At 34.1% G+C, this 15,642-nt stretch overlaps 2 protein-coding genes across 2 annotated transcripts; both read right to left on the bottom strand.

The window, feature by feature from the left end:
- Positions 1-6,361: 6,361 nt before the first annotated feature.
- LOC128550520 (lipase ZK262.3-like) lies at positions 6,362-7,480 on the bottom strand. The gene has a single exon (XM_053529729.1). The coding sequence runs from the start codon at positions 7,478-7,480 to the stop codon at positions 6,362-6,364; it is 1,119 nt and encodes a 372-aa protein (XP_053385704.1).
- A 6,477-nt stretch (positions 7,481-13,957) lies between these two features.
- LOC128550519 (lipase ZK262.3-like) lies at positions 13,958-15,208 on the bottom strand. Its single transcript, XM_053529728.1, has one exon. It carries the CDS (start codon positions 15,206-15,208, stop codon positions 13,958-13,960), a length of 1,251 nt encoding a protein of 416 aa, XP_053385703.1.
- Positions 15,209-15,642: the final 434 nt, after the last annotated feature.

Raw genomic sequence — 15,642 nt, 5'->3', positions numbered from 1 at the left:
TAACAAATTTTAAAAACAGCGTGATCGTTGATATATACATGTATCTGGTATAGTGCATTTTATTCGACCTGGCTGGGCGGAGTTAATCTCTGACTTATGAAAATAATGGTTATCTCATAAAACGAGAGCAAACTAGATAGAGCTAACCAACAACTTAAATTCAACGCTACATTGGTTACAATGGGTAGACGGCCACTGAATAAGAAATCAGGTTTCCGAATGTACTACATATTCTGCACAATAATGCGAACCATGGCCCCGCCAGGCCGATTAAAACGCACTACATGCCATCGGAAAATGTGTAATCGCCTATTATAAAGAAAGAAATTATTATCTCACTGTAAATCGGTTTTCAAATTATCGTTTATCGTAAGATTTGCACTGGTGTCATACCGAGGTATTACCCTCAAGATTTAATTTGGTATAATTATTTGGTTTCTTTTGAATTTTATTTTCAACAACCTTACGGCAATTGCAAGATATATCTATGTAAACTTAAAATAAGGTAATAGTCATTATGCAAGAACAATTACGTGATATCGGCAAAATGTCCTTTTCATAAACTTTTAGGCTTAAAAATGCAACGTTGCTGATTTTCTTAACCAATATTTTTGAAATTGTTTTATAATTGTGTTGTAGACCCTTGCTCTTTTACACCATCAAAGTAGACGGCGTGTGATTATAATGTTCACACGGTCAGGATTATTATAAAATAAGCAATTAACTAGTAGGATAATGAAATAAGTTGCAATAAAGTATATTCTATAACACTAAAAAGACAACTGGTGACTTTCAATGCTTGTTAAATCAACTAATTATATAAATACGTTTGTTAAGTATATGGAACTAAGAATATCAGAAGATATTTAAAATGTTATAAAATGCCATCCGAGTCATACCCTGACCGATTGATACTATAAAATAATCTATTTTAAAAATTGAAAAGACACAGATTGCTTATTTCAGAAAACTCAATGTTTTCCAAATGTGCACGGGTTTTTCCATACAGTATAATTCCATATCCTGATTGCCGGCAAACATATTTACATGTGCGTAACAAGTTTGGCATTTTGTAATATTATTAGTTACACTGCTTGTAGGTGACAGGGTACGAGATATACGAGGAAATCCATATCAGGCGAGAGCGAAGCTCGAGTAACGATTTTATCTTGCCGACTACCCTTAACTTACATGCTATTATCTAATATTTTGTAAATTAACAAATTTTCTACCTGATCTACATAAGAATTAGTAAGAAAGTTTGTCTTTCTATAAAATTGTGGTCAAGTTTAAAACTTGCAATCCTTAATTAATAACTATGTCATTATAGAAAAAAACTTGATATATACTGCAGTTTGCGGCGTTGTCTTTTCGTTTTGTGCCGCACAAATGTTCAATCTGTTTTAAAGAATGCGAAGCAGTAACCTAAACCATGGAGCTATAATATTTTTCAATATTCTCTCCAGCACAACTATGGCATTCTTCTTTCTCTCGCTTAACAGACATGATTCACATTCAAAGCATATTAATATATATATATATATATAAGACATAATATTCTATAGCATTTTTGTGCTAGTAATCCGAATGCAATATTAAAGCGACTAAACCACAGACTGTGATTTGTATTTTTTAAAATGATTTATCACGAAAGGTCAAATGCCGGCGCCGTGGTGGGTAGGATAGCTCTACTTTTTCTTAGAATAGTCGAGCTAAAAACTATCGTTCCGTCATGCTTTCAAGTCCGTCGTCGATGAAGAGATGATAGACATTGCGAATTCAGAGGAAGTCATTCTCATCCATCAGATGTTCGTCAAAATCCCGGGGAACCACGGTAGACCTCCGGTATGCGAGAATGGAGGAAGTGGACTGTGGACACCAAGGACGACCAATATTTTAAGGGGCCCATCTCAACATGATTTAGTTCGAAAAACATGTCCATAATGGTGATAATGTTTGACTTATTATTCAACCACTTTGCTGTTGAGTTCGACTCCCAGACCCGTAAAAAGTCGTTTTTAAAACTGTATTCAATTTCATTTTCTTCAGTACGATTCAACGAAAACAAAACGACTTTAGTTATTCCAGTTCTAACTTTTTCACTAAATTATATATGTCACTACTGACACGTAGTTACGTTTAACTACACCTCGCCTTTAATATGATCTTATGACTCTTTACTTTAAACGAGAGTGTAAATAATATTTTTTATATATATTTCAAAAATTAAAAACGACATAACTGAGAGATACGTATAGATATGCGTGCGCTCTGTTATTACTGACTGGCCATGAGATGAAAGTGTCTTAAAGTACAGTCGCAGCTCGTTCTATATTTATATCAATGTTTACAAAACAAGGCGTTACAACGGTTTATGACAGTGCATTAGAAGAACTGCGAAAACTCGAATGTTCCCGCAATTCTGGAAACTAGAAACTAATCAGCCATTAAGTGTCATATGAATATATCAAACAGTGGCGGTTATTTTGTCTTTCGGTGATAAATTATCTTAAAATTTACAAATTACAATGTTTGGGTTAGCCGCTTTAAATACTACTTTGGATATTACTTCCTGCTAACATCTATCATTACTTAAATACCACGGGGCATTTTAATAACATCAAAATGTAAATTCCCCATTTATGTGAGTTTTAAAAGTGTATACTCCTATGTTAGGTTGATCACATTACCTGTAATTTCTTTATATTAAAATGTAAATAACCTATTTAGTTACTTTTGTCAAAGTCCGCGGTCCATTATACCTACATGTACAAAATTCAATTTTCTGTGTTTATCAGATTTTGTTTGTGACGTCGTTGAAGGTACATGCAGAGCTATACTTAAAATCCTGGTTGTTAGAAAGGAGCGTTAGCAAGACAAAACCTTCTAACCCTATGATTCTATTTCAATTTAAGTCTACTTCTGTTAGCTGTCCGACAGGAGCATTTGGCGTCACTATTCAAGCCCGTGTAGCATAGGAAATCTGAAGTCTTCAATGAAAACGGAAGAAAGTTAACAAGACCACGCGTTACTGTTTTAATTTCTCTGATAAGATTTTATCTTAAATGATATTTTCAATAAACGTAAGAATTATTATACGATTTCACAAAGTTTACATTCAAAAGTGGACTGAATGTAATCGGTCAGCACTTGCCCTATAAAGTCAGGATGACGTGTAAGATGGGATTTCTCGTATAAGGATAAATAACTTTACACGAAAAGAAGCATTTAAATTTAATTATTTTGTATTCTTGTTATTACTATTATTACCATTATTATTATTATTATTATTACTATTAATATTATTATTATTACGAAATAGTCAGCTGTGATTAAAAACTGTTGCGTAAACTACCGAGAAAAGATTCTATATATGAAAGTGAGAATAAATCAAGACATGAGAAAATCTCCCGCAGGTGAACTACCCCGCAGGAGTTCGCCAGTACAACATGTGGGAGGGAACCTCCAGTGTGAGATTTAAAAGAAACAACACTTATTTTCAGGTTTCGCATAGAAACACCGCAACATTAAAGTCTGAGGTATACTTACCAGCGATAAACAATGTATTTCAGAAATTTTGTTAAAACCCAATGGGGGATTTCTCCCGCAATTCTTAAAGTGGAAGAAAACCTCCGCGGGAGAAAATAAAAGCTCCCATGAGAGGACAAATTTCGAAGTCATCCCAAGAATTCATTGTTTGAGATATGTAAAAGGAAACGGCCAATTATTCCTCTATGAGACCCGAACTGTTGTTAAATGACATGAGCTTAAAATACCACACCTTTTAAAAAACAAAACATAAAAGTCAAAGATAAAAAGTAGCTGTGTTGCGAAAATTCCGGATTCGAAACTAAATCCGTAGAGTGTTCAATGTTAACTACAAAAGGTTAACAACATGTTGGTACTCGAAATGCACTCGTTTACTGAATGAACCGTCCGCTACATGTATTCTAGGATAAGCTGCAGTTTTCGTTTTTTTCAGGCGGAGTTTTAGCAGTAGACATTTTTGCATACGCACATTCTGCAGCAAAGCGTAAACTTTATGATATGGAAAAAAACATGCGCTATCCTTACGTCGTAATTTTCAAAAACGGAAATGTCCAAATCGACTATTTTCTAAGTAATAAATCTGTCAAACAGTAAAAAAAGGCCTTAGCCAAAACAAATTATGTGATGTCATAAAGTCGTGCTATTCAAGAAAAGAAAACGCATCTGTGTACCTTGTTATTTATATAATCTGTTCAATGGTAGTCAAATACTGGAGGCCAAAGATCACTATATTGTCAGAATGTGTTAGAAATGAACAGACCTGAATGAAATCTGTGAGACTTGGCTCACATATCCGTTACCAAGACGTTTCTATGTGTTCGTGATCAGACAAAAGTGTTAGATCACTATTAAAGACTACAACAAGACTGTTGATTCAAACCGTATTTGAGGCGTTTTTGCATCTAATATTTCACAAAACATTTTCCCAGTATATTTTACTTATTTTAATATTGTTCAGTTGTGATACAGTTTTGCTAATTCAGTTAGTGATATCTTATGACAAAAGATGCGACTTAATTTGATCATGCATGTAATTGCTGTCGTGGTTAGATATCAGGTTAATCGTAGACGTGTAGACCATAAAAGCGTGCATGTAAACAGTTTATTTATAAACTTTTAACTTTTTCCAGGAAGCCAGTCTCGTAACATCATGTATTTAGGTATCAAAATAAAATGGGATAAAAATACATGCATTCAAGGACGTTCTTTATTACTGAAGGAGGGAAACGTTTTCAAAACATTTAGTTATATCGTGTTTCAAAACATAAATGGACCCGGCCATCAGTGTACTTCAATGGCGTTTATATTGATGGAAGAAGGGAAGTTGGTTTTACGCATTTGAAATTAAACCGTTCATATTTATAGTGGCTATATTTGAATAACAAGAATTCCAATGGGCTAATATACAACACGAAATACAAAAATATATCAGAGAGAAATAACTGTGAAAAGTCAGAATATATATTAATAACGATCTGTAAAAAAAAATACAAACGCAATAGATATGTCATCAAAACGTTTTGTCAAGCACGGACAATTTTTGTGCATGAGGTATTGCATTTTTTGGTAACATTTTCGGGGGAAAACTGCAGCAAGCTGCATGCAAGCCTTCACAAACGTTTACTTTATGACATTCATTCCGCTTTTAATATTACAGTCAAAGAAACGGACGGTGCCACATAAAGAAAAACAAATAAGTCAAAAGGTAAAAGTATATGATATACTCCAAACTTCAATGTATCATACTAATAATTATGTGATGTTTTCAAATATTTGTCGAAATATTTGAAATATAATTTGTCTTGAAAGTATATAAATTTTCTAAAGAATGCATTCTTTTATGGTAATAATAACATATAGTTATTTAACTAAATGTGTCAAAAGTCATCAAGTATCGCATTAGTTTTACAAAAGTTATTGTTTGTTATTGTTTTATTTTTATAATACCGTAAATTAAAATGATAATACACACTATTATTAATTTTCTTATCTTTATAAATCGGTCTAGGATTTAAAAGTCGGTTGAATATAAGGAATTTAATATTTATCTAATGAGATCCAATGTAATGTCAGGTAAATGTTTTTGGACGCCTAAAAGGTGCGGTATTTTAAGCATATGTCTGATATACTCAGCATAAATATGGTCGTCGTGATGGCTTCAGTAGACCTGGATGTAGACTTCTGTTCCATTCGGATAACCATATATCTATATGATAACAATATAATGTAATTGTGTATATAGAGAGCTACATTCAAAATTGCATGTCATACATCAACAGTGGATTGTAAAAAAAAAATCAAGATTTTTAGCGTCTGTTTATACTGTGTTTAGCTATACTGTACATGTATACAATGTGTACTTTATCAACCCGAATGCACAATACTGTTAATGCACATAAACTTGTTAATCATATATGTACATAAACTAAAGAAGAATCAAATTTCAAAAATGGAACAATAATCAAATTATTTACAGCAATGGTACAAAGGATAGACAACCTGAAGGTTTACAGATGAAAAGTAGACATGGTAAAAGTCAACAGCGTAATTGTGGCGATATGTCAACATGCAGAATAAGTACATAGATTGTGCTAAATCACAACAAAATGAAAACTTGCTGAGAAAAGTTGAGGATAACAAAGAACCTGGAAGCTGTAATTTGCAAATACTCATGTAAAATATTCTCACACAATACAACAACCAAAACATAGAAATATTCAAATTGTATATGAATTGAAAACAGCATTTAATGCCTTGCCAATATTCCAAAATATTGTTTCCGCCATGAAGCTGCTTCTAAACACTGCACAGATCAAAATGCTACACAGAACAAAGATACAGATATGATACTCATCACTCTATACACATATCTCACAGCACCACTTGTTGGCAAGTCAGCAACTCTGATCCGCTTGCACGTATCATTTGAGAAAAGATGGCTCATGTCTGAATCTGCGTCGGACCTTTTACGTCGTTTATTCATCCTGTTGTCACAGTGTGAACCGACATTTATCCCATAGTAAGTTCTATGATAATTTACGGAGGATGTTGACGCCGATACACTTCTCCCGCATTTTTCGTCTTCATACTCAAAACATTCAATAAAATCACTGATCATCCCCATGTCCTTTCCATAGAAGATCTCTCGTTGGTGATGATAAGGGCTGCTAGATAAAGCGGTCAGCGTAGGTAGCTTTGGCACAATATCTCTAAAATGCACAACCCGCCAGCTTTTTGGGACGAGGCTATCATGGTTCTCGGCGTAGGGACGGTCTCCAGTTCTCGGCATTCCAAACGTGTAAAGTGTTGTTTTGTCCTTGTCGATTATGTTGTCAGCTGACAGCTGAGCCGATGCTATAGACGCAATGGCTCCACCTAAAGAATGTCCAGTCACAACTACTCTATAATTTGGATACTTGTTAACTAAGTCTTTTATGCATGACTTGGCACATGAATAGATTTGATCATTTGCATTACTGAAATATTCTTGAACATTACCACCAACTTTTGCAGATACTTTAAATCTACCAAGAACTGTTGCGAATTCTTCAAGAAGTTGTGCTTTACTTGTTGTTCCGCGGTAGGCAAGGATAATTTTCCTCATTGTATGAGACACAGCTGCGATTGCGAAACATTCCCTGTATTTGAAGAGATAATTACATTTACGTCCTATTATCTCGACAATTTCAAGTTCTCCAGCTGGAAAAATAGTGTTTGCACAGCGAACGGGATTGTCTGTGTAAGCAACAGCAGAGAATAGTGTCGCGTTGAAAGCTCCGTATGGCTCAAATTCTCCACTCTTGGTTCCGTTCTGGTTATTTCTTCCACACTTGTTCGGTTCTGTGACGCTGCACACTTTTGAAATGTCGCTGTTAGTGCATGTTGTGCACCGGTTAGCTGTTGACCCCGGCGCATGACATGTGCCGGACATTTCACACCAGCGACATTTAACAAAGAAAATACTTGAACTTGCACATGAAAAGCAATCTTTGTGTTTGTTACATCCACCTTGTACGACATGCAGAACAGCCAGAATATATAAAATAGTATAAAACATTTTTAAATTTCTAAAATTTTTAAACTAGCAAGCTTTCATTAGTTCATCCGGAAGTGGATTAAAATCTGTTTTAAATAGCAAGATTTAAAATTTGTTGAAAAAGAAATTTGATAGTATATACATTAAAGTGACTAACTCATACAGAAAACCGATATAGCTCGCCTGGTCATGGTATTATAATTACCCGAAAGGGCACGTGTCGGCAATTTCCGTGTGATTACGTATTCCCATTAGGCAATATTCGGCATTCTTCGGACGTAATTATATACGCGGCTTTCCGTATAAACCGGAGAATGCCGAAATCGCATACGGAGAATACGTATTTTGTCGACTGTCATTAGGGGTCCATAAAATCGTTGTGTTTCTTATCGCGTGATAAACGCAGTAGATTATAAAAATAGGCTTTCACTGGTCGTAGATGCTGGTGGAGAGTAGCTGTTTAGCAGGTAACGAGACGATCCAGTTACTGCAAATAAAGCTACCCGGAAGTCGGATACTTCCATCTGCAACAACTTCAAGGGAGATTATTTTTGCTAGCATATGCAAATAAGAGGAGAAATAGAATAAAACGAATGACAAACGAAATAATACATACAGCACTGTGTTCTTGCCGAAGCATATTTAACCGCGTGAAATGCACGTCTGTATACAGAATGCGTAATAGGTCAGAGACCACCAATAAGAAAAGTACAGGGAATTTACTGGGAATCACATAATCGTATACCTCGAAATAAGGTAATGGTTAGTTCGGTTTGAAATGCCAGTAATGAAAAGATAAAACAAAAAGTTATTTCTTTTCGTAATTAAACATTTTAGTGCGTTTAGAGTATTGTATTTAACATTTTGACAATATTTGCTACATTTGATGAGTATTGAAAAAAGTTTCATGCAACTGTTTTCTCCCGCCATTCCAATAATGTAAACAGGGGATCATTCACGTGGAAAATACTCAAATAAAGTATGACTATTTATATGATTTAGTTTGTTATTTCGATGGAACTAAGATAGTTCTTGAATAAAAGATGATTAGATATCAATGCATATTTCGATTTATGAAAGGCCTTACACGCCATTATGTTATAATGGAAGTCTTTGGGGAAATAATTTGTGGTCTCAGATATTATCTTTACCGTAACGTTATGTTGTTTCCCGTAAATGAACGTTTTGAATCTGTTAACGGTCAATGTCTGTTCCGCTTATTCTCTGTCAGTAAGCCAACCACTAAATTTGATTATCGTCGATATGTAGGCATGGAAACTAGAGCTCTGCAGATTATTTTATTTGTACTTTTTTTCTACAATAATTACCATATAAATTTCGAACATACTGACTTCAATATAGCTGTTTTTGTCCTTAAACGAACCATCGCCTGTATATTTTCATCTATTTTAGTTCATATATCATTTATCAAATTATCTATAACGTCCAGTCTGTTTCTGAGAAATGTTTCACATCTTCAGTATTAAATCGATACTACGGTTTAATAGAGTATCGATTTGCTTATACAAAAATAAATGACAAAATATTCAAGATTTTATCAAGATTTTATCATTTCATTCAATACATGATGCATGTAAGTATGAGGTAAAATATAATAACAAATGTAAACGAAGTACAAAAACTAAATAACTTGACTGAAAAGAAATGTTTCACAAAATTATTCTTCTATTCACATTCAGACTGGAGAAATAGATATTTTGGTAACATGAGAACAAAACGATTTAATAAAATCCTTTGGAAATCAACAAAATGTATTAACATTAACCGTGGTATTACAAAAATTATCTTTATAAACGAACACAGCGTTCTACATGACACGTTCATTGACGTACAGTTGAGCTTACCAATTTAAAGTTGCTCTCTTTTTTCCTGGAAGAGTTATAATGATACTTTCGTTATAATAATAAGAAATGAGCGCTGATGTGTTACGCTTTAAAAGGTATCATTTGTGGTTATGTTATCGATATTATCTAATGGTTGTATTAGTTTAGTTTACGAACCAGAAATTTTAATGCATTTACTTTACTTACGTTTAATATTTTATTACCACTGAAATATATGAGTTACGTTTCATGCATTGAAGGATTTTTTTCGGTTATTAATAATCAAATAAATTTGATATAATAAACGAAATATTTGATAATTTCGTTTCGTTTCGTTTCGTTTCAGTGTTGTAATTATATCTGACTCTTTACATCAAAAGTTTATTTATAACAGAGTTCAGGTTAAGCATATATTAGAAGCCTCGTGAGAATCGTTTTCATTGTTGTTTTATTTTTGCCTCTAATAAATTGAGTCTGCTATTATTTTGCTTTGTTTTATTACCTGCTTACAATAGATCTTGTTATATATCTAGATATTTATTTCAGATATAAGCAACCGATCTGTTCATTAATCGCCTAACATCTATGTGATAAAACACATGTCTTTTCTAGTATTGTTTACCATTTCTCAAGTTATCAAAAATCATATCTATATTGAGTAGACTTCAGTGAATCTGAGGAAATGTTTTCTTTGGCCAGTTTGGGATTTTCATCGTTTACAAAAACTGATTTTCCAGTATTCTTCCAGATCCGGAGCCGGAAAAATAACTACTTCAACCGTTTAATAGATTTTTTGTACTGTTAACGGGAGAATAAATCAACATCACAACCATATTTCAGCAGTAGTTATTACCTCCCTTGTATCAGTTGCATGTGATTTTATAATAAACAATAATCCGTGTGATCAATTTTCCCCCAGTTGTATGCACGTTTTAAATAAAGCATGGGTATACATTTTATTTACAATAATACTTCATACATGTCAAATAATAAGACTCTATTATTGCTAGGGACTGTTTTTATTACATGTCCCACAAGGGATCTTCACAGGTCATGGACATACATTTATTTATATGATGCGAAATCACTCATGTTATATCGAACATGGTGTTGAGGCTACAATAACTGCTCATTGAACATTTTGCAAAATTACTGTCATTAGTCACATATTGATAACTCTTTACTCAATACAAAATATCAAGAGATAATATCATAACATATAAATCCAAATACTTTGATTTACAGTTTCAACTTCAAAGCGATAAAAAATGCACCACTGGCAATCGAATTTAACAAATAAATGGTGCTAAAATGATTTCAACAGTGTTTGGAAATATTATCAGTGAGAGAAAAATTAACTGAAAAATGTTAACGACCTGTTGGTAATTGAAATGCACTAGTTTATATATGAATGTCCGTTACGTGTCTTCTAGCATAAAACTGCAGTTTTTGTCTTTTTCAGGGTGTGTTCCAGTAGGACACCTCTTATTGCATACGCGCATTACGTGGCAAAGCGTTAACGTATTACGTCCCCATAACGAATAATTCAGTAGGAAATGACGACAACATGACAAATTAACGCTGAAATATCGGCCCATTTAAAAGACATGTAATATTCATTTTCCAGATTTATTTCATGTTTGTATAGCCAGAATAACGTTAGCTCATGTCCATTTCGTATTATAACATAACTACTTGGGACCAACAAATCCCTCGGGTTTCTGTAGATGTTATAACACGAAACAACATGCGTTATCCGTACCTCGTAATTTTCAATGAAGAAAATGTCCAAGTCAACCATTTGTAATATCTCATATATCTGTCAATTCGTACATAGAAAGCCGTAACATAGAAACTTTGGTCGTCATACAACCGTGCCGTTCTAGAAAGAAACGCATTAGGTGTAGTACTATTTATATATTCTGTTCAATGTTATTCATCTATTTGAGACCGAAGACCAATATATTGTCAAAATGCGTTAAAAAGTGCACAAGCGTATCGATCACTATGAAAAATTCTAACCTAACTGTCATTTTTAATAACGGCAAGTAACACAGACATCGACCTGAAACCCGTGACACTTCGCTAACATATGCGTTACCAAGGCTCGTACGAAAGGGTTTCTCTGTGTGGCTAAACGCGATTTTCAACTCATTTGATCGTGATCAGGCAATTGTGTTAGACTAGGAAGGTTATCTCACTACTAAAGACTACAACAAGGCTGTAGGATTGAATCGAATATGAAGCGTATTTTTACCGATTTTTCTCAAAACATTTTCCCAGTATATTTTACTTATTTGATATTTTGCAGTTGTATTTCATTTTTGCTTTAACTCACCGTGTCATACAAATATACCTAGGACAAAAATTGTGATACACTCGCTGAATCATCACCGAATTAATTTGATCATGCATGCAATTGCCGTCTCGGTTAGATAACAGGTTAATCGCTCACGTGTAGACCACAAAAGCGTGAAGGTAAACAGTTTACTTCAACTCTAAATAGGCGTTCATCATTTGTCAAATGAGGAAAACTTTTAACTTTTTCCAGGAAGCTAGTCTCGTTACATCATGTTTCTAGGTATCAAAACGAAAATAGGATGAAAGTACATGCATTCAAGGACGCTCTTTGTTATTGAAGGAGGAAAACATTTTCAAAACGTTTTCTTGGTTTCATAATATAAATGGGCCCGGTCATCAGTGTACTTCAAGGGCGTTTATATTGATGCAAGATGGAAGATTGGTTCTATGCATTTGAAATCAAATTAAAACATTCATATTTAAAGTGACTTTATTTTAATACAATAACAGGAATGGTCAAGGTCTAATATACAACACGTAGTACACAAATATATGAGCCGCGCCATGAGAAAACCAACATAGTGGGTTTGCGACCAGCATGGATCCAGACCAGCCTCCGCATCCGCGCAGTCTGGTCAGGATCCATGCTGTTCGCTAACAGTATCTCCAATTCTAATAGGCTTTAAAAGCGAACAGCCTGGATCCTGACTAGATTGCGCGGATGCGCAGGCTGGTCTGGATCCATGCTGGTCGCAAACCCACTATGTTGGTTTTCTCATGGCGCGGCTCAATTATCATAGAGAAATGACTGAGAAAAGTCAGAATATTAATTAATAAGAATCGGTAAATGATAAACACAACAGATATGTCATCAAAACGTTGTGTCAAGCACAGACAAGGAAAAACCGACCTCACTCATTGCAATTTTTATGCATGAGATATTGCATTTTCTGGTAACATTTTCGGCGGAAAACGACAGCAAACTGCAAGCACGCTTTTACAAACGTTTACCTGATGACATCCATTCCGCTTTTGACATTACAATCAAAGGAAAGGAACGGATGGTGTCACCTAAAAAAAAAAAAAATAAGTTTGAAAAATAGTGTTAAAAGGTAAAAATATATGATAATACTCCAAACTTTATGGTAGCATAATCATAATTATGTGATGTTTTCAAATGTCTGTTGAAATATTTGAAATATAATTTGGCTAAAAAGTAAATACATGAAATATTTTCTAAAAAATGCATTCATTTATGGTAATTAAGACATATTATTATTCAAATTAATTTGTCAAAAGTCATCAAGTATCGCGTTAGTTTTACAAAAGTTATTGTTAGTCATTGTATTTTTTTAATTATACTGTAAATGAAAATAAAAATGTGCAATATTATTAATTTTCTTATCTTTATAAATCGGTCTAGGATTTAAAGCTCGGTTGAATATCATAAATTTAGCAATTATCTAATGATGTCCAATTCAATGTCAGATAAATGTTTTTGACGCCTAAAAGGTGCGGTATTATAAGCACATGTCTTATTTATTCTGCACAAATATGACCGCTGTGGCGGCTACAGAAGACCTGGATGCAGACTTCTATTTCGTTCGGATAACCATATAGATATATAATAACAATATAATGTAATTGTGTTTATGGAGAGCTACATTCAAAATTACATGTCATACAACAACAGTCGATTGTAATAAAATCCAGATGTTTAGCGTCTGTTCACAATTATACTTCGTTTAGCTATACATGTATACAGTGTGTATATTATCAACCTTAATGCGAAATAATGTCAATGCACATAGCCTTCTTAATTTTATACTTACATCAACTTAAACAGATTCAAACATAAAAAAGGAACCATAATCATATCATTTACAGCAATGCAACAACGGATAGACAACCTGAATGTTTACAGATGAAAATTAGACAAGGTAAAAGACAAACAGCGTAATTTCGGCGATATGTCAACATACAGAATAAAAACATAGACTGTGCTAAATCACAACAAAATGAATACTTCATGAGAAGCAATGAGGATAAAAAATAACCCGGAAGCTGTAATTTGCAAATACTTATGTAAAATATTCTTACAGAATGAAACAACAGAAACATAAAAATATTCAAGTTATATATGAACTGAAAACAGCATTTATTGCTTTATCAAATAAAATTTTAAAATATTGTTTCCGCCTTGAAGCTGCTATCGATATTTGTCTCATTAATACTGCACAGGTCGGAATGTTACACAGAACAGCGATACAGATATGATACTCATCACTCTCTGCACATATCTAAGAGCACCACTTGTTGGCAACTCGGAAACTTTGATCCGTTTGCAGGTATCATTTGAAAAAAGATGGCTCATGTCTGAATCTCCGTCGGACCGTTTATTCATCCTGTCGTCACAATGTGATCCGACATGTATCCCATAATAGGTTCTGTGATAATTTACGGAGGATGTTGACGCCGACACACTTCTCCCGCATTTTTCATCTTCATACTCAAAACATTCAATAAAGTCACTGATCATCCCCATGTCCTTTCCATAGAAGATCTCTCGTTGGTGATGATAAGGGCTGCTAGATAAAGCGGTCAGCGTAGGTAGCTTTGGCACAATATCTTTAAAATGCACGATCCGCCAGCTTTTTGGGACAAGTCTATCATGGTTCTTGGCGTAGGGACGATCTCCAGTTCTCGGCATTCCAAACGTGTAAAGTGTTGTTTTGTCCTTGTCAATTATGTTGTCAAACGACAGCTGAGCTGATGCTATAGATGCAATAGCTCCACCCAAAGAATGTCCAGTCACAACTACTCTGTAATTTGGATACTTGTTAACTAAGTCTTTTATGCTAGACTTGGCACATGAATAAATTTGATCATTTGCATTACTGAAATATTCTTGAACATTACCACCAACTTTAGCAGATACTTTAAATCTACCAAGAACTGTTGCAAATTCTTCAATAAGTTGTGCTTTACTTGTTGTTCCGCGGTAGGCAAGGATGATCTTCTTCATTGTATGAGACACAGCTGCAATTGCGAAACATTCCTTGTATTTGAAGAGATAATTACATTTACGTCCTATTATCTCGACAATTTCAAGTTCTCCAGCTGGGAAAATAGTGTTTGCACAGCGAACAGGATCGTCTGTGTAAGCAACAGCTGAGAATAGTGCCGCATTGTAAGCTTCGTAAGGTTCAAATTCTCCGCTCTTGGTTCCGTTCTGGTTATTCTTTCCACACTTGTCGGGTTCTGTGACGCTGCACAGTTTTGAAATGTCACTGTTACTACATGTTGTACACAGGTTAGCTGTTGACCCCGGCGAATGACAGGTGCCGGACATTTCACACCAGCGACATTTAACAAAGAAGATACTTGAACTTGCACATGACAAACAATCCTTGTGTTTGTTACATCCGCCTTGTACGACAGGAAGAGCTGTCAGAATAAATAAAATGACACACAACATTTTCTAATTCCAAAATTTAAATTCTGTGAAAGCTGATCAGTCTATTTTCAAAAACATTGAGGTCTAAATGATATTGATTTGGTAAGATTGTATGAAAATAAAATATAGAAAAAGCAATATCCAGTTTGACTCATCGCTACCTATGCTGACTACACATTACCAGTGACCAAATATATAGCATGTCACTGTTTTAGTTTGTTTTATCGACTTAAAACAATAAAGCTGGGTGCATTGAAATTATCGTTCATTTCTACAGCTCGACTGGACTGTCAAAGGTTTGGTAATACTAATACGTAACAATATCATAGTGACAAAACTGTTCCGTAGAAAATAGTTCATTCAATATAGACTGAATTTGTTGACTCGAATACAAATAAACACTAAAAACTTATTTAAGTAATACAAACATATCTTCACTGTTTGATACAAGTAAC

Source organism: Mercenaria mercenaria, chromosome 18, assembly GCF_021730395.1.
Source record: "Mercenaria mercenaria strain notata chromosome 18, MADL_Memer_1, whole genome shotgun sequence".
Classification (NCBI taxonomy): Eukaryota; Metazoa; Mollusca; class Bivalvia; order Venerida; family Veneridae; genus Mercenaria; species Mercenaria mercenaria.
This window is presented reverse-complemented; position numbering and strand designations above follow the sequence as displayed.

Coding starts and splice junctions, on each gene's coding strand:
- LOC128550520 (XM_053529729.1), bottom strand. CDS start 7,480: ATGTCCGGCACATGTCATGCGCCGGGGTCAACAGCTAACCGGTGCACA.
- LOC128550519 (XM_053529728.1), bottom strand. CDS start 15,208: ATGTTGTGTGTCATTTTATTTATTCTGACAGCTCTTCCTGTCGTACAA.